Genomic DNA, 20,315 nt, shown 5'->3' on the forward strand with positions numbered 1-20,315 from the left:
TTCGTGTTCAAAAATATTTTCTTGCAGAAATACATCGAACCAAAAACTCAGAAGTCCACATGCAAATATTTTCAAATTTATATACGTGTCCGGTAAGCTACTCCACGCATGGAACACAATTTGGTCTTGCTTTTCAACTCATCTATCGCCGACTATTTGTGTAGAATTGCAAGGGCAGCCTTTTACCTCTCTAAATCCTCAATTTCAGTTTTAAGGCATTTTAGCCTTGCACTCCACATGTCCTTGATTTTTAAGTCCTCTAACTCCATTTCAAATTGTGTTTCATATGGGCTAAAAGTTAAAGAGCTGCAGTTACATGTTCAAAGAGCCGCATGCAGCTCACGAGCCGCAGGTTGCCGACCCCTGTCATAACATATGCATATTGACTTTCTTGTAATAGATTGCATACGTATAACTATATCTAGAGTTATATGCATATAATCTAATACAAGAAGGTCAATAGCTTAGAAAATAACTGAATAACTTGGCTTACCAGAAACTCATGATCTACAAAGTTGAAGGCAAAAGAAAGATCTATGACCTGAGAAAATTACACTGATTCAATTGCATTTATCCAGAGCTATACTGATTGCCAAAAATGGAAATAAAAAAAATGAAATGGAATGATGACATAGTATACTGTATCATAAACACTGATACATACTCAGTACTGTCAGATAGAGTAAAATTGGGATTAATTTGCATAAATACACAGCAAACCTCTTTTTCATTATAAAAATTATTCAATTTATTAAATTAATAATATCAAAAAAGAGATTTACTACAGTTTTAATGAATATAATATTAGCATCAATAAAATTCCTTACTCTTTCCAATGAAATTGTGCGATAATAAACTAAAGGACAAAACATAAAATACGTACTTGTTGTTGTTGTGTTATAAATGTCTGTATCTTATTTCTGCAAGTCCAGCTCAATATAGTGAAGTGAAAAAGAACAGAAGAGATTTAAAGTATCTGACACAAAGGAAAACATGGATGCCACAAAATTGGTGCATCAGGCCACCATCATCATTATATTTGAAAAAAGGAGGGAATGGGCCAAAAGTTATTCATGAATGCATGGAAGCTGTATATGGTGATGGTCAGTTCTTGCTGGGTGCCATGAGAATGCTAACACCCCTTTAGAAACAGTGCAGGACTCAAATTTGTGAAGAAAATTTACACATGCATGATGCAGATTCATAAGGGGCACCTTCAGGAATTGTAACTGGTGATAAATGGGGAAGAATAAAATAAAATCAGCTGAGTTTTTTTTTATTTTTTTTTATTACTAAGATAACATTTTGAATCTGCCTTGTATAAAGACTTCTTTTAGTGAATAAATAAAATGAAGGAAAAATAAAAAGAAAATAATCAGCAGCTTTTGGCCATCCTTGGATATCTCTGTCAACCTTAAGAAGAAAAGCAATACTATAATAAATGGGGGGAAAAATAGCACACAAAACAGTACATGTGGGAAGATCATGTAAACGGGTCACTGCTTGTACAACATGTACATCTTATTACATCATCTGCTATCCTTCCGAGGCCTTAGTATTAAGAAAATTATTCAAGATTTTTCCCTACCACAGGGAGTATCCCCCCCCCCCAAACTTACATGCCCAGTTGATAAATTATTGCTCTTATTAAATCTCTTGAGTGTCTCCATACCTTCTCTCCCCTCCCATTTACTTCCCACATCTGGGGGTATCTTGGATTGACATTCCAAGAGTCACAGATAAATTTAATTTGTATAAGAATGTCATTTTAATTCTTTATTCATTCATTTTATTCATTTTAATTCTTTATTCATTCATTTTAATTCTTTATTCATTCATTTTAATTCTTTATTCATTCTATCCTATTTTAGGTTAGCTTACTTGAATTACCCATTCTATTACATTATACATTGTATTAAATTTTTATTATTTTTGCCATATTTACTTCCTTGGTTTTTACTTTGGAGGGAACTGACGGAGTGTGTATTCTTAACCTGCTCTTTGTTTTACCTTCCCTTAGCAGTCATAGCATAATTCCTCAATATTCCATGTTTTATTTAATTTTTAATATTATAAATTTGGCCTCTTATTATCCTCTGCCAGCATTATACATCTTAGTCAGCACTCCAGCTAATTAACCTCAGGGTTTACATATTATAGGTCAGTAGTTAACTAATTTACTTGGTTTGAAATTATCTAACTGCCAATATACTCTTAATACCAGGCAAGTTAACTATAACTTCCATACAAATTACTTCCATAAGTTCTGGCCTCAGGCCCTTGTCATGAAACAGACAGAACTAGTTAATTTAGTCCAAAATTAAATTTGCCCTAACACTTCCCTTATAATCTCAGTTTGTAAGTAAACTTTGAGGATACCTGTTACCTGCTCATATGAGTATAGATTTTATTATTATGTTAACAAAAAGGCCTTGTGCATCACAAATAAGCATACCGAAATAAACCTTGTCCCTTCCTCCAGAACATAAAAGTATAAAATAAAACTTTATTAAAAATACAATGTATGGAAACTTATTAAGAATAGTAATAAATTATACACAGATAAATAGTCAACAGTGATAAAAGTGCCAATAAGAACAAAAACAAAAATATACATTAAATAGCTCTCAGATCAATGTGCCCCTTCATCAACTTAGAAAACAAGTAGTATGATATGCACATTATATTCTGTGGAGGTACAATTTATATGCATGTGCTACACAAACCAATGCAGGTTGTGAACGTGGTGTATAGTGTTTACTGTCATGCGCTTTCAGAGGTCCCTCCCAACCGCAACTCCATGCTACATACTCTGTGTAACAGGACAAACTCTGTAAAAGCCAGAGAGTGTAAGTAATTGTGTAGTGTTGAATTCGTTGGTCTGTTGTTCCTTTTTTTTTTATGTAAACCCAAAACACGAGAGGTATTAGAACCTATAGTACTTAGTACCATGCTTGGGTTGGAGGTTGAGCAGACGAAAGAAGACATTTGTTGACGTTAGACTTGAACTTCTGTAGATTATAATTTTCAGGAAATACATATGAAGGAAGGTTTTTCCAGAAAACGGCAGTTAAATGAATAAACGAGGAAGATGAAAAGTTGGTTCTGTGAGTTTGAAGTTGGACAGTAAATGGATGTTGGCTGGTGGTGGCTCTTGTTCAGACTGTTTTCAAAGAGAGAGCAGGCATTATAGAAGCTAATTCAGAAGAACAGTGCCCAGGAAATATCTGTAGAAGAAGTGTGCAGCAGAAACAGTACGTCTATGAGACAGCGAGTGCAGAGACTCTGTTAGAAATGAGTCATTAATTAACCTAACTGCCCTCTTCTGAACAGAATCAAGAAGCCTGAGAGGGGTTTTGGGGGCACCACCCCAGATGTGGGAGCAATATTCCATGGTAGAGCGGATTTGCGATTTGTAAAGAGTGAACAGCTGTTTGGAAGAAAAGTAACGCTGACAGCGAAAGAGAAAACCAAGCTTTTTTGATGCACAGGAAGCAATATTAGTAATGTGCTTGTGCCAAGAGAGATTAGAAGTCAGGGTAATCCCCAAAAGAGATATATCATTTTGCTTAGAAATCAGAGTAACACAAAAGATAAGCATAGGAGCAGAAGAATCCTTTTTGCGAGACATAAGACAAAACTGAGTTTTAGAAGGATTGAAATCAACTAAGTTGTTTTGGCCCCACTGGAGAATTACCTGGAGATCGGCATTTAAGGAATTGGTAGCAGATTTTCAAGAAGTTGAAGCTGATTGAGCAGGACAAGGTTTCTCAAAATGGAAAGGGGAATGCAATGTGCTATCATCGGCAAAACTATGGATAGAGTTTCCAGTCAATGGTTGTTGTTGTTGTTTTTTTGGTTTTTAGGAGCATTAGCAACTAAGGCCATATTGCTCCGGGAATATGCGGTAGTCATTCCCTGACCTTACCGCATCCTCCGTATTTGGTGGTGACGGGCTCGAACCCCGGTCTAATCAAGAAGCGTGTGCTATGCACTGCTGCTCCTTCCCACCTGGCTACGGAGGCGCCTTCCAGTCAATGGAAGAAGGTCATTAATATACAAGAGGAAAAGAGTGGAGGAAAGAACTGAACCTTCGGGGACACAGGCATTAGTGGAGAAGATGGAAGACAGAGAGCCATCTACCATCACCCTCAGTGAGAGATCAGAGAGAAAACTGGATAACCAATTACTAAAAACAATTGGCAAACCATAAGATGGAAGCTTGTTTAGAAGACCTTTATGCCAAACATGATCGAAAGCCTTTCAGATGTCAAGAGCAACTGCTTGTGTTTCACCAAACTTTTCCATTGAATTAGTCATAAATGGGTAACACAAGCCAGAATATCACCAGTGGATCAACACTGATGGAATCCATACTGGCGATCATTAATCAGACGGAAGGTTTCTAGGTAGTTTAAGAGTTAGCGGTTAATTGATTTCTCCATTACTTTAGAATGAGTAGAAGTAATTGCAATGGGACGATAATTGGATGGAAGAAATTTGTCACCCGTTTTGGGAACTGACTGGATATGAGCAAATTTCCAAGCAGAAAGAAAAACACCTTTGGAATAAGAAAGTGAAAAAAGGCGGCAAAGAACAGGAGTAAGTTCAGGAGCACAGGTTTTGAGAACAAGTGAAGAAATACCATCGGGACCTGGAGCTTTCTTAGCATCAAGATTCGTCAAAATCCTTCTGACATCCTTTTGACGGAAGACCACAGGAGGCATTGAATGGAGCGTGTTGGGAATGGTGGGAGGTGTTTTACCAAGACCATTAATACATTAGTTGGAAGAAAAATGGGATGCTAGCAGGTCAGCTGTATCCTTGGCTGAAATGATACCAGAACTATCTGGTTTGGACAGAAATGGGCAAAAGTTGTGGCCAATAGCTTTGGCAAGAGACCAGAATGCTCGGCTACCATTAGGGCAAGAAGCAAGTTTTCTACTCCTTAGCCTGTTCAAACTCTAGTTTGGATTGATTAATAACTGCTTTACAATTGTTGGAAGCTTTGGTGTAAATTCATCTGTTAAAAATGATGAGAAATCTGCAGAAAATGAAGCTAAAGAATTAGAAACAAGCCAATTACGATATGCAACATTCTTCTCTTGAACAGCCTTAGCACATTTATTGGAAAACCAAGGTTTAGATAAAGGACGAGATTTTAAAGTGAAGTGTGGGATAAAGGATTCCATTCCTGCAAGAATAATTTCACTGACACGATCTGAGCAAAAGTTGACATCAGAAGTTTTGAAACAGTAATCTAACCAAGGAAAAGAAGAAATGAAATCTCGCAGGTCATCCCATTTTGCATTCTTGTAATGCCAAATAATACGAGGTTGGGAATAGTCATGAGATAAAGGCTCCATTGGAGAAGAGACAATCACCAAGTTGTGATCTGAGGTGCCTAAAAGACCTCTCACTTCGACTGTGTACTTAGAAGGGTTGTTTGTGAGAAAAAGATCAAGCGTATTGGCTGTATGATTAGGATTGTCCGATATTCTTGTAAGAAAATGAACAATCTGTGAAAAGTCATTAGTAATTGCAAAAGTCTCAGCATCTCGACCAGCTGGGTTGGTGTGACTAGAAAACGGAAGCCAGCTGGAGTTGTGAACATTAAAATCACCAAGGAAAATTATCTCACTGTTAGGAAAGTTGGACTGGAGAAAGTCAAAGAGTTCCAAGTGATTAGTGGAGTTGGGAGAACAGTAGAGACAACAGATGAATTTGACACAATGAGGTAGAGAGATTTTAAGCCAGAGAAGATCAAAGAGAGGAGATTCCAAATTGCCAAGTCTCTGACAAGGAATATCAGAGCAGACATATGCACAAGTACCACCTTTGAGGTGAAAGGAATCATACAGCGAATAATTTGGGCATCTGAGATGAGCAGTAGTTGAATCAACCGATAACTGAGATTCTGTTAAAAAAAGTACATGGGATTTGGCAGACTGCAAGTGGAAATGGACATCGCTGAGATTAGAATTGAGACCACATATATTTGTGGAATGAATTAGGAAGTTTTTGGAAGGTTTAGATATTTTTGCAGATAAGCTTACTCTATTAGTTTGACAATTCATGGTGTATTCAATAGTAAGAAAAAGTGGGTGGGACATGCTGTATGAAGTAATGAAATTTTTGGATATGGCATACACATGGTAAGAATATACTTAGATCCTTGACAAAACGTGGCCTCAACAATGCTCCCCACATACACACTACTCGGGCTCCCTCCAGTCACTATCTGGCAGAGTAGAGGTAGCAAGATTATACACTAGCTGATCCGGAAGCCTCCTAGAGAGTTACCAATAGGTTCGGTCTGGTGTACTAACTAGCGGCTGGCCTGCAAACACCGTTTTAGAGCTGTATCCTCTGGCCACTTAGCCACAAGGGCTCCTGGAAACCACACTGCTCCAATTTGTATAGCAATCTTTTATGTGCAATAGTATCAAAAGCTTTTCTGAAATCTAAATAAATGGATGTGAAATTTATTTTTGGTATCCATTTCCTTTGTTACTGTATCATAATATCCAATCAGATTTGTTAAAAAAAGAAATATATCCTGTGAATGCAGTATAACTGCAATCCAGTCTAGATGGTTGTGCATTACCTCTTTAACCAGTGGTACCATTATTTCTCTGGAACAGAAGTCAAGCTAACAGGTCTATAATTATTCGTGTCAACCTTTTATACGCCTTTGTGCATACATTCACACATTTCCAGTCTATACGGACCTTCTGAGAATCCAAGGAATGCTCTCATAATTATGGCTAAAGGTTTGCTACCTCCATTAATTTAAATGGATGGATCCCATCCACTTCAGCTGTCTTTTTTAACATTTAGCTCAATAATTTCACTAAATCTTAATTATCACAAAATCATTTAGTTCACTGTTAGAATACATAAGTAAAGACATATTTACTACTTTTCCTTGTATTATTTGACAGAGAGTTCTCATAAGCTGCCTTAGCTTGACCTCCTTTTTTGACTTCATTGCAGATTAGTTTATATCAGTTGATACAGAATGCATTCCACACATTTTTCTTCTTTGCCACGAACCTCAATTAGTTCATCTGACATCCATTCTAAACCTTAAACAGTATCTCTTACCTGATATAAAAGGCCTAGTGGCTTTTACAATTACTTCCCTGAATGCTTCCCATTTAGAATTTGCTCTGGGTAACTTCGACAGTTCGTCCCACTGCATGGAATTTACAAACTGTCTACAACCACCACAGTCACCTTTATGAAAGCAAAAGCCCTTCCCTTCACTGTAGTTACAACTTTAAGTAAATTCCACATTAATACATTTTTATCTTTGTCATCTAGTGGGTCTTTTATCTGCAGATTCTAAATAAAGAGACTGCTGATAATCAGATCAAGAGTATTGAATTCTCTCTAATGTGCAGGTGTAGAAAACAGTTACTCAATTAATTCACAAAAGTTTTCATGCTATGTGAGTGACCACAATTTCCAGTCAATATCTGGAAAGTTAAAATTCCCTATTATATGACCTTCTGATTTACCATCCCACTCTATATGTCTCTACAGTTGTTTATCATACTCATCATATTCATTAAGCCTATAACACCGTTTTCCCAGTGCTTAATGTCACACCAAACTGATTCAACATTGCACTGGATACCTAAGGTATCCAGTGACCCATGTCACTGGATACCTTAGATTTAAGGTGCTTCCTAACTAAGAGCATATCTCCCCCCCCTACCCTCCTATGCTGTCTGTTTTATTTACACACTGTTTCCCTATATTAAAATTTTTCATCCCTTAAATCTGAGAGACACCATGTCTTTGATATCCCTACAGTAACTGCATTTGATAACTTAACCGGCACTACAAATTCATCAAATTTATTTATTTTGCTCCTAGCATTAGGGCACACACAACTGTTTTTACTCTTAGTAACTCTGACACAACCTATGTACTTGCTTGTTCTGAGAGAGCCCCAGCAGGCTTTGAAATCCCTCACACCTTGATTTTCAGTCTGCTACATGTTGCAATAGAAGCAATGCAAGAATCACTTACACCTCTACCTATGGCTACTTTTAAACTATTAGTCTGTGTCTTCCCCCCCAATACAAGTTAGCAGTTTTCTGACCTACCTAACACTGCTTGATAGCACCAGCAAATATTCTAGAACCCCTTCCATGTGTATTCCATCTATATAAAAACAGTCTCTCCTGTTAGCAAGCACAGACCACTCTAAGAAATATTCTACCCCATGACCCTTGCACAGTCTTTCAGGGCTGAATTGAGTGACAAGGTTCTCATCATGTACTCCCTTCTATTGTGTCTGGACAAAATGGCAGAAACTTTAAATTTCAATCCAAACTCTCTACTTTTTTTTATCAACATTGCCCCATGCTTGTTGGGTAAGCTTTCTTCTGATAATAAGTACCAAAGTTGTATCCAAAACATCAAGAATGCAATAGTATTTAATATATTGAACATTCCTTTTGACAGGAAATATGTTTAAGTTTTTTGTCTAATTTCTAATTCAAAGACTAATCTAATTCTAATTCTAATTCATAAACCATTAAATTTGCATATAAAAAAATATGGAGTCAAGCTTCAAATTTTTTAATAAAGTCTGATTTTCATCTCACATAATGCCTTTCACACTGTATATTCAAATCCAAAAATGAACCAATTTTAATACCTCATCCCTAAAATAAACCTTAAAAGGTACTCAGATATATATATATATAAATATAAAACAAAATCAGACACAGGATTTTACTTATGCTAACTTATGAAGTAACATTTTCAGCTAATTAGACACATGTATCCGAGACCCAATATTCACAATGTTTCTCAAGCTGATGACAGGATTCAAGGTAGAATCAAAAAAAGGTACCTTCTGATAAGTATATGAATTATTGTGGGAAGTAAGGCTTACTTATAATCTGTGACTTTCTAATTAGTACATTTAAGTCTACTTAAACTTAATTTCACGTGGCTTAATCAATGTTTCCTTCATTTCTACATTATTTTTAAGAATAACTAATTCAGTTTTGCAAGGCTTTAATGAACCAATTCTAGAATATTTTTAATCTATTTACCTATGAGTACCTCCTGAGAGTTGCAAAACCATTTCACTAGCAGCCCTTCCAATCATTTCCATTCTGCGTTCAAGTGTTAAACCATATTCATCTGCTTGTTTCAGAAGAGATTCCCTGAATTCCTTAGTTATACTAGGAACTACTAAACCTGCATCTGAGAGAATGGCAAGTAAAACAAGGTTATTCATTAGGAAAAGGAGACTGTAGTCAATATACCATATTTATCTGAAACTAAACTTTTTTAAAATATATTTTATTAATTAGAAAAACAAATTTGTATAACCAGAAATACTCAGACATCGGGTTACTACTGAAATTTAACAAATTAGCTAATGCACTCAATACATTACATTTCATGCATGTTCCATTTATTTTCTTAAATTAAATGATTTTTCTTCCTTTTCTGCAATTAACTGAAATGAAAAGCAAATACAGCTATCTCCTTATCAATTGATTATAACTTTATAGAACACTTAAAAAAAAATCTATAGGTCTGTGTTCTCTAAACTTAGCCATTTAGTTTAATTACACTGTATAATATTTCCTCATTATTACTTTTTTTTAAGTCTCTTTTCTTTCTGCTTATATATATATATATCTCTTCATGAGCAACATCATCTATGAATTTCTTTTTTCCATACAAATTGTACAGGGAAAAAAAAATAATAATTGCCAAATTTCTTTTTTTTTTTTCTTTTTTTTTTAAATGAAATTGGCCCATATATTTAACAAGCCCAATTTAACAAATTTAATAATACAATACAATACAATGCAATTTTATTTATCAAGAGAATTCGTTTACAATAAATGAACTTGTTAAGAAAAGTAAATTTCTTGACAAGTTGTAATTCTTCCTTTACAACAGTTTCGTACAAATTTGTTATCTTACAGAAAAGACTATGAAGTCACTACACATAGTATATTCCACACTGTAAACAGAGGTAGTAGTTTATCTGCATATCAATTCTAATCTACTGTGTCATTGAGTATCAAGAATTTTCTTATTAGGAATTTTAATTTGGAGATGGGGTAACTTCTCCTAAGCCTGAAATCAATGCTAGCCAACAAGTTGTTTATTATATTCATTGTGTGCCTATCTCCAAATCTATTTAGTATCCTAGGGTGAGGCAAAGTAATTGCTTTTGGGTTCCTTAAATTTTGTGAGACATTTCTTTGCAGATTCGAACTCTTCTAAAATAGTGTTAAGATTTTTTAAGAATAGATTTAACTTCAGTTTTTGAACTGGATACAGTATTTTATGTTTCAACAAAAATTGCCTTCTCTTGTTCAGGTCATTCCAAGAGTTTGTTCCCATTAAAAGTTTCAGAATCCTATTCATTAAGTTGTTTATTGCCCTTATTTCTGTTTTATTTGCTCGTGCCCATATATTTACTAAATAATTGAGTTGGGAGTCCACTAATGCATAAAATAAGGTAACTTTTGTTCTAAGATTTAACTTATTCTTAATGTAGTAGAAAAAGTACACATAAAATCTCATTTTTTTTGTACAAGTTTGTTATATGCATTACCCAACTTAGACTGTAGTCAATCCATAACCCAAGGTAACAATGATTTGAAACTTCTTCCACAGTTAGACATTTGCAATTCTGATCATGTAGGCAATCATGTTTGTGCAATTTGATAGAGGGTTGAATGTACAAGGTTTGATGAGGAGGTCTTATTACCAAAAATTTTGTTTTTTCAAAGCTGAGTGCTAATTTATTATCGTGCAACCAAGTTTGTATATGTATTGCATCCTGTTGTAAATCATTCGCCATTTTTGTTAGGTTCTTTCCTATTGTATATAAGGTTATATCATCTGCATAAATTTTTATAAAGGAGTTCTTAATTACTTCGAATATGTCATTTATATAGATGTTGAACATGATTGGCCCAGCATGAGTGCTGAGGTACTCCTCTCTTTACATTATAAGATTTTCCCTTTGTATTTTCTACTTATACTGTTATTTTTCTCTTGGTTAAATAATTTGCTAGGAGCTGATTGAGTCTTCCCCTTATACCATATTTCAGTAATTTCTGTTGCAATATTGGGATATCATATGCTTTGGTCAAATCTATAAATAAAATCAATATGAAGTTATTGTTGTTTAAATGTAAGTTTAGAGAGTCTACTAAGTTCTCTAATAATGTCTGTGTGCTCTTGCCCTTCTGATATGAGAATAGAGAGTTGTTTAACAGTCCATATTGATGTAAATATTTGCTTATATGGGAAAATATATAATTTTCTATTATCTTATTTAAAACTGACTGTATTGTTATTGGTCTGTAATTGCAAAAGTCATCAGGTGGTCCCTTTTTATATATAGGAATTATCTTAAATGAGAGTAAATTTGTTGGATAGCTTCCCGACTCTAACATCCATGCTATTAGCTCTACCAAGAGAACAGAGAACTGTTCTTTGTTTCTCTTTACCTTGGTTACTGTAATACAGTCCAGTCCTTAAGATTTCTTGTTCTTTAATTGTTCTATAATTTTAAGAATCTCAGTATAATGTGGAGCTAAGACTACACAAGAGTTCATTATCTGAGGAAGCCTATCTTGTTCAGTAAAGGAATCTTGGCATAATGTATTAAATATCTGTTGAGATCTAATACAGCTTTGGCAAACCTATTTGCAGCCTCATATTGTTTGTTTGCACCAGAAATCTGTTCTACTAGTGTTTTAATTTGGTTTCCCCTTGACTTTTTCTTCCTTGTACTTAACATGTTATTTATAATGCTCCATTTATCCTTTTGTGTTATCTGCTTATCCATGAAAAGATGATTGTAATAAGTGTTTTTTTTTGCTTTTTTATCATACCTGTCACTTTATTTCTGAGTGTTTTATAATTGTCATAATGTTCTTTCTTTGATGGACAATTTCTATACTGCCTGAAATATTTATCCCTTTGTACCATTAGTTCTTCTATTTCTTTAGTCATCCAAGGTTTCCTAAGCTTAATCCTGCTACTCCCAGTGTTTGTGTTGTTGGCTGTGTGATTAACTTTTCTCTCGGTATTAAACCTCGAATTGTTTATAATTTGTATTATCTTATTTGAAAAAACATTTACATTTGTTGTGTAAGATGCTTGATCTTGTATTAACATGTTTTCTATGTTCTGTTTCAGTTTACCTGTTGATAAATAATTTTTCTTCGTAGCATTTGTTAATTTTATATCTTCATATGGATGTTGTTTTGAATACATATCTACTATTAGTATACATGTTCTGTGATCTGAAAGTTGATTTAATAGTATGTAGGAATTAACGTACTTCAACTTGATATTTGTAATTAGGTGGTCCAAACAAGAGCTGACTGTTCTATTACCCTCCATCCTTTGTTGCCTAGTTATTCCAAATAAGGTATGTTCAAATCCATAATTGTTTAAGATTGCAGAGTATCTGGGTATCACATTATCAGTTCCATCGGTTAGTAAATTAATATTAAAATCTCCTACTAGTATGGTCTTATCTGTTTGTATGTCGTCCCATTGCAAAATAATGTTTTCTAATTCTATTAGGAAGCTGTTTATTGAATCTGATGGTGGTCTAAAAAGCACAAATCATGAATGTGTTTTCTGGATCTTCTCCTAATAATTTGACACAGCAGTTTTCACAAGACTGAGTTAAGTGGTAAACCTGTATTGCCCTAAAGCATGTTCTATAGTATAATATTATTCCTCCACCCCTTCTCAACTCTCTCAATATATAGACCTTATCATAATCTTGTATGTTATAATTGGAAATTTCATCACTTTTTATGTTAACCTCTGTTAAAACTATACATGAGATATATTCTTTCATTGCATTTATATATTGCAAGAAGTTAAACCAATTTTTCTTAGTGACCTGATATTTAGAGCTACCATAAAGAACTGCTTTTTATCAATTATAAGAGCTTGAATATTTTGATTATTTATAAAATGTAAAGGTGAATTGAAAAATTAATTTAATAATAATAATAATAATAATGTAATACTTTTATTTAATAATAATAATAATTTACTCTTGATTTTTATCGTATGTATAGCTAAGCTATACATACGATCTAATAATAATTTAATAATAATGATGATAATAATTTAATAATAATAATGATAATAATTTACAATACAATACAATACAAATTTATTTATCATTTGAATTTGTTTACAATAAAGAACTCATTAAGAAAAGTAAATTTCTTGACAACAAGTTGCAATTCATCAGTTAAATCAGTTTTTGCATACAAAATTGTTAGCTAACAGAAAAGACAATGAAGTCATTACACATAATACATTCCACTCTGTAAACAGAGGTAGTGATTGATCCACATTGAAAATCTATTCTACTGTATCATTGAGTATCAAAAATTTAATAATAATAATAATAATAATAATAATAATTTTGTTTTATTTTATTTAATACAATACAATACAATTTATTTTTATCACCTTAGACTTCTGCTGGTCATAGAACCTCATTTCTGACCTTGTGCACAGTGAGTGCAACAAACTTGAATAAGGAGATTACCATACATCTTAAGCTTTGCATAATTCAAGCTTTACTAAAAAGCATTATGCCATTTACAATTACATTAATTTAAATAATTTGGGGAGATATTAAATTACAGCAGCCATGCTCATATGATAGTCAGGAAAGTGAGTTTTTGATAAGGGAAGCCATATAGTGACAAATGAAGCTTAAGTGCTAATAATAATAATAATTTAAGTTAATAATTTTATTTAATAATAATAATAATTTAATTTAATAATTTAATAAACCCAAATACAACATTTCACGAAAATTTGCCCACTGTGAGTCCCTCTGTTTCAAGCAGATGGACGAATATGGCAAAGATAATGAGAATTTATTATATATATTGTATATGAAAACACACCTAAGATTAACACACGAGTCAGACATTCAAAAAGTAATCTTTGTTAATTTCTTTTTCTTGGAATTCTTAATTCAGTCAAGCAGAGATAGGTCACATTACCCAGTTAACAACTTATAATTGTGCCAGTTCATTTTTTACTTTTTCTTATGAGATTTCTAACTTTCTAACAGAAAACCTACCAAAAACTTTACTTGAAAAACAATAAGGGTTACAAATTATTGAACTATTCTGTCCACTTGGAGTATCAGTAGAAAACAATAGAGCTGGAAAAAACTGGCACTAGTTATTTAAGGATGGTTATTATGTATTAGCAGTAATTATCATGATTAGTAGCTGCAAAGCACTATAGATACTAAACTATCATAATCTATATGCTCCTCTGGTAAATGGCCATCTTGGAGTATACACAGAATACACATTTTAATAGCAAATGTCTGTTAAAATTACCACTGATCCCTTTTCAGCAAAATACAGATATTCTTGAATGTATCTATTTCTGTCCAATCCATATAACTAAGCAAGATTAACAGAAAGCATGAACTGTTTTATTACTTACTTATAGATTGTAAGTAGGGCACTATTTTTTGGATTTTACCCAAATTTAAGAATTTTTTAACATGTGAATTAATTTTCAAAAATTGAGGTAAGCTGAAAATCTTAGAAACACTAGTTATAAAAAAATATTTAAATAATTAAATAAAATTTAATAACAGATTTAAAAAAACACAGCACCCCTACATAAATTTTTACAGGCAAGAAATGTTCAAGTTCATTGAAACTAAATGAAAAGAAAACTTTTACAAAAATCATTCCAATAATCCAACCATTTAAAGACAAATTTTGATGACATTTCAAAATCCTTGTGCATATCACTCTCAAGTCTGAGATGACCTCAATGGTGATATCATCATCAAGGATGATGACATCACCAATGATTTTCAAATGGAAAAGTCAAGAACTTTATTTATAACACCTAAAGGATGTAATAGTAATCGTGGCATGTGATGAAAGATTTGATTTGATTTTGATTTTTGTGGCGCAAAAACAGCAAGGTTATAGTGTGCATGAAAAGGTTAAAATTAAAAATTAGTGTGATGAAAGAAAGCAAGCATATAAGCTTATGTAGCATCAGTTAAAAAAAAAAAAAAAAAATTTCACACAACCATTCCCTCTAAATGTTTGTCCAGTTCCTCCTTAAATTTATTTAACCTATCAAATTCCACAATGACAGATGGAAGTTTGTTCCAGCAATTAACCACGTGCTGGCTAAAGGCAAATTTCCGCACATCTATTCTACATCTGTCTTTCCTCAATTTGAATTTATGACCCCCTTAGGTTCATAATCTAAACAAGCGGAAGAATCCCATCAGAATTCAGCATGTTCAACCCATTCAAGGGCTTATACACATCAATCAGATTACCTCGCAGGTGCCTAGTCTCTAGCCGCTGCAATTTGCAGAACTTAAGCCTCTCTTGGTAAGAGGATTCATTCCTCTTCATTCCCCTCACCAATCTTATTGCCCTTCTCTGTACACGCTCAAGCAAATATACATCCTTCCTAAAATGGGGCCTCCCAACTTGTACGCAGTACTCAAGGCTCTCTGTATAAGGCAATACAGAAGGACAATCACCTCCTTTTCCCTGCTAGCAAAATTCCTGTATATCATTGACAAAACCCCATGATTTGATTTGACCTGCTCTGGCAGCCTGTCTGCATTCCTCAGAAAACTTCATATCTGACTGCACAATTACTCCCAGGTCTTTTTCATTTTATACCACCCTAAGTGCAGTACCGCACAGTTGGTACGTTCCTCTGGGGTTCCTTCTACCCATATGCAGTACTTTGCATTTATCAATGTTAAACTTCAGTTGCCACTTCTCAGCCCATCTTCCCAAATTTTCTAGATTCTGTTGCAGTAGCACACTGCCATTACTGTCATTAACAACCCTGCCAATCTTTGTATCATCTGCAAACTTTGACACTGAGTCTGATATACCTTCATCAATATCATTGATAAATATACAAAACAACAGTGGACCCAACACTGAACCCTGTGGGACTCCACTAATAACATTAGTCCACAAAGAGCAGCACCTATTGATTACCACCCTCTGTCTCCTCCCACTCAACCATCCTTTTATCCATTGTAGCAACTTACCCTTAATACCATTCTAGTCTTCCATGTGCAACAGTGTCAAAAGCTTTCCTGAAATCCAAGTATATGATATCAAAATTATTTTTTGCATCCAGTTCCTTTGTAACCACATCATAATATCCAATCAAATTTGTCAGACAAGAATTTCCCTTAACAAACCCATGCTGTGTCTGAATTAATGCTGCAGTCTTGTCTAGATGATCCTGCAATGCATCTTTAACCAGTGACTCCATTATTTTACCCGGAACAGAAGTTAAACTAACTGGTCTGTAATTACTCATATCACTCTTCAATCCCCCTTTGTGAATTGGGGATATATTTGCACATCTCCAGTCCATGGGGACATTCCCTAAGTCCAAGGATGCTCTCATAATTATGGCTAAGGGTTTGCTTACACTTCCTTTGCCACCTCCTTTAATATAACTGGATAGATCCATCCACCCTAGGTACCTTTCTCATGTTTAATTTCAACAATTTCTCCTCCACTTTGCTCTCAGTTATTACGAAATCATTAAGCACCCTGCTACAATTTGATAACCTTCTGGCATTTTCAATGCTTAATAACTCCTCGTGTGTGAATGCAGATGCAAAATACTCTTTCAATTTGTTTGCTATGTGAGCAAGATCATCAACAGTCGAACCATCGATAACAAGTGGACCAATCAGATTCATCCCCTTCCTTTTAGAGTTTACATATTCCTTTTATAAGTAAAGAAATTCTTGCTGTTTTTCTTAGCATCCTTTGCCAAAGATTTCTTGTAATCTGCCTTTGCCTGCCTAACTTCCTTTAAGGAGGTTAGGCAGGTTTTCCAAGCATGTTTTCCATGCTTGTTTAGAATTCTAGAGTTACCTGGGTTAAACTAGCATAAAGTCCACCGAAATCAACCAATGGCAAATCTCAATGATGGACCAACATGACAGTTTGAAATCTGTTAGTTCTAACTGAAAAATATAGTCTATAAATAAAATAAAAATCTTTCTCCAAAGAAATTAAACAAGGTTTAATTTAAACATATTTAAAATTAATAATCAATCCAAAATACTTAGTGGGTATAGCACTGATATTTTGGGTTTTACCTGAATTTACCCATTTTAAAAACAAGATGTACACAATTTCATTTGTGTCGTATGTACTATTCTGATTTGAGTTTAAAAGAAATATGACCCAGTGGGTGACTATAAAATAGCATTATGCTGCACCAAAACTTGTCTAAATATCTATGAACTTTTAAAAAAATATTTGCCAGAAGTATTAAATAAGGACTCTGAAATGCAAGAATCAGTGAAAGACTTCAAAATTAGTTTTAATATTGATGAAAATAGTGCACCTGAGTGGCCAACCAACTGTGAATACTTTAGTGAGATATTCTGATGGCAGCTGATGAAAAAAAAAGTCATGTTTTTATCAGGAATTTCTTTTATAATAGTTATAAACAGTACAACTATTACCTCAGTTTTAGGGCAAGTAACAAAAAAAGAAGGTCAGATATTCTCTGTACAGCAACAGATAGTGTGCACCATGTCTTTGTAGCTACTGAGGTTCCCCTCAACTCTGTAGTCTGTGATTTGTGTTGAGGCATAACTTTGCAAAGCCAGTAGCATGAAATGTATGGGTTCCATAATATTTGTGTATAGTATGTTTTTAAGTATTAGTGGTGGCAAATGATGCAAGGAAGCAAGCTTCTTTCTTAAATTTATTCAACCTACCCACTTCCATCTAACACCAGATGGAGGTTTATTCAAACAATCAGTTACTCTCTGGCAGAAAGCAAATTCTTCACACAACTATCCTGCAGCTATCCTTTGTCAGTTTAGCATTAGCATCAGCATTAGTAGAGGCATATGATGCAAGAAAGCAAGCTTATTCAGCATCAGCCAAAAAAAAAGAAAAAAAAAAAAAAAACAACCACTACTCCCATTTCACCCCTCAATTCGTTCGAAATACCTGTCCAGCTGAGCCTTAAATTTGTTTAGGCTATCAACTTCAACAACAAGCGATGGAAGTCTATTCCACAAACCAACTGCCCGCTGGCTAAAGGCGAATTTCCGCACATCTATCCGACATCCGTCCTTCCTCAATTTGAATTTATGCCCTCTCAGGTGATTATTCTGAGCAAGAGGAAGAATTCCATCGGCATTGAGCATGCTCAAGCCATTCAAAGCCTTGTACACCTCTATCAGATCACCTCGGCGATGCCTAGTCTCCAGGCTCTGTAATTTGCAAAACTTAAGCCTTTCTTCGTAAGAGCAACCCTTTGTTCCATTCACTAATCTTGTTGCCCTTCTCTGTACTCGTTCCAGCAGCTCTACATCCTTCTTGAAATGAGGCCTCCAGACCTGTATACAGTACTCAAGGTGTGGCCTGACCAATGCCTTATACAAGGGAATAATCACATCCCTGTCCCTGCTAGAAAAATTCCTGTATATCATTGACAAGACACCATGAGCTACTCTTGCAGCTCGTCTGCACTGCTCAGAGAACTTCATATCTGCCTGCACAATTACCCCCAGGTCCTTTTCATTCTCTACCACTGTCAGCGTAGTACCACAGAGTTGATACGTTGATCTGGGGTTACTGTTTCCCATATGTAGTACTTTACATTTGTCAATGTTAAACTTCATTTGCCACCTCTCAGCCCATCTGCTCAACCTTTCCAGATCCTGTTGCAGCAGCATAGTATCAGTAGTGTCCTTAACAACCCTGCCAACCTTTGTATCGTCTGCAAACTTGGACATTAAGCCTGATACCCCATCGTCAATATCATTTATAAATACAGAAAACAACAATGGACCCAACACTGAACCCTGAGGAACTCCACTAATAACATTAGTCCACGTTGAGCAGTGTCCATTGATTACCACTCTCTGTCTTCTGCCACTCAACCATCCCTTTATCCATAGCAGCAATTTGCCTCGAATGCCACACTTCTCCAATTTGTGCAGCAGTCTTCCATGCGCAACAGTATCAAAAGCCTTTCTAAGATCCAAATATATAATATCAAAGTTATTCCCTGCATCCAGTTCTTTTGTGACTACATCATAGTATCCAATCAAATTGGTCAGACAAGACCTGCCCTTAACAAACCCATGCTGTGTCTGAGCTATAACTGAATTCTTGTCCAGATGATCCTGCAGTGCTTCTTTAACCAGTGCCTCCATTAATTTTCCTGGAACCGAAGTTAAACTAACAGGTCTATAATTACTTGTGTCAGCCTTTGATCCTCCTTTGTGAATTGGGGTTACATTTGCACATCTCCAGTCCATGGGTACCTCCCCTGAGTCCAAAGAAGCTCTCATAATTATGGCTAGGGGTTTGCTTACTTCCTTTGCTGCCTCCTTTAATATAACTGGATAGATCCCATCCACCCCGGGTGCCTTTTTTATGTTTATCCTCAACAATTTCTCCTCCACTTTCCTCTCAGTTATTAGAAAATCATCTAGCTCACTGCCAATGTTTACTTCACCTACGACATTCCCCTTCCTGAATAACTCCTCATGTGTGAATGTAGATGCAAAATACTCGTTTAGATTGTTAGCCACCTGAGCTGGATCCTCAACTGTTGAACCATCAACATCCAGTGGACCAATCTGATTCATCCCTTTCCTTCTTGAGTTTAAATAGGTAAAGAACTCTTTTCTGTTTTTCTTTGCATCCTTTGCCAAGGATTTCTCATAATCTGCCTTTGCCTGCCTAATCTCCTTTGTGACTTGGTTACAGACCAACTTATATCTATCATAGGCTTCCACGTCACCCATTAATTTGTATGTATCCCATGCATTTTTCTTCTCTGCCATATGTCTCATTAGTTCATCTGACAACCATTTAGGCCTGAACCTTGAACAATATTTCTTGGTTGGTATGTAAAGCCTGGTAGCTTCCAAGATTAGTTCCTTGAATGCTTCCCATTTTGAATTTGCTGTTGGTAACATCATCAGTTGGTCCCACTGTATAGAATTTAAATACTGTCTCAGACCAGCATAGTCTCCTTTACGAAAGCAAAAACCCTTCCCTTTACCTCTGATGGTAGTTACCTCCTTGAGTAAATCCCACTTCAGCACACTGTGATCACTGCCACCCAGTGGTTCATTTATCTGCAGATTCCTAATGCATGAAGAATCACTACTGATAATCAGATCAAGAGTATTACTCCCTCTAGTTGCCTCCCGAACATGCTGGTGTAGAAAACAATCATCCAATAAATCC

The 20,315-nt window shown here is 34.9% G+C and overlaps 1 protein-coding gene across 1 annotated transcript in view; it reads right to left on the reverse strand.

Annotated features, from left to right (window-relative positions):
• Window positions 1-20,315, reverse strand: part of Edc3 (Enhancer of mRNA-decapping protein 3) — a 169,191-nt gene that overhangs the window by 19,346 nt on the left and 129,530 nt on the right. The window contains exon 5 of the mRNA XM_090378479.1: window positions 9,078-9,231. Within this exon, the coding sequence (XP_090234605.1) occupies window positions 9,078-9,231 (154 nt within the window). The remainder of the gene's footprint in view (window positions 1-9,077; window positions 9,232-20,315) is intronic.

This window comes from Mastigoproctus giganteus, chromosome 7 (assembly GCF_048544385.1).
Source record: "Mastigoproctus giganteus isolate SK-2022 chromosome 7, ASM4854438v1, whole genome shotgun sequence".
In the NCBI taxonomy this organism is placed as follows: domain Eukaryota; kingdom Metazoa; phylum Arthropoda; class Arachnida; order Uropygi; family Thelyphonidae; genus Mastigoproctus; species Mastigoproctus giganteus.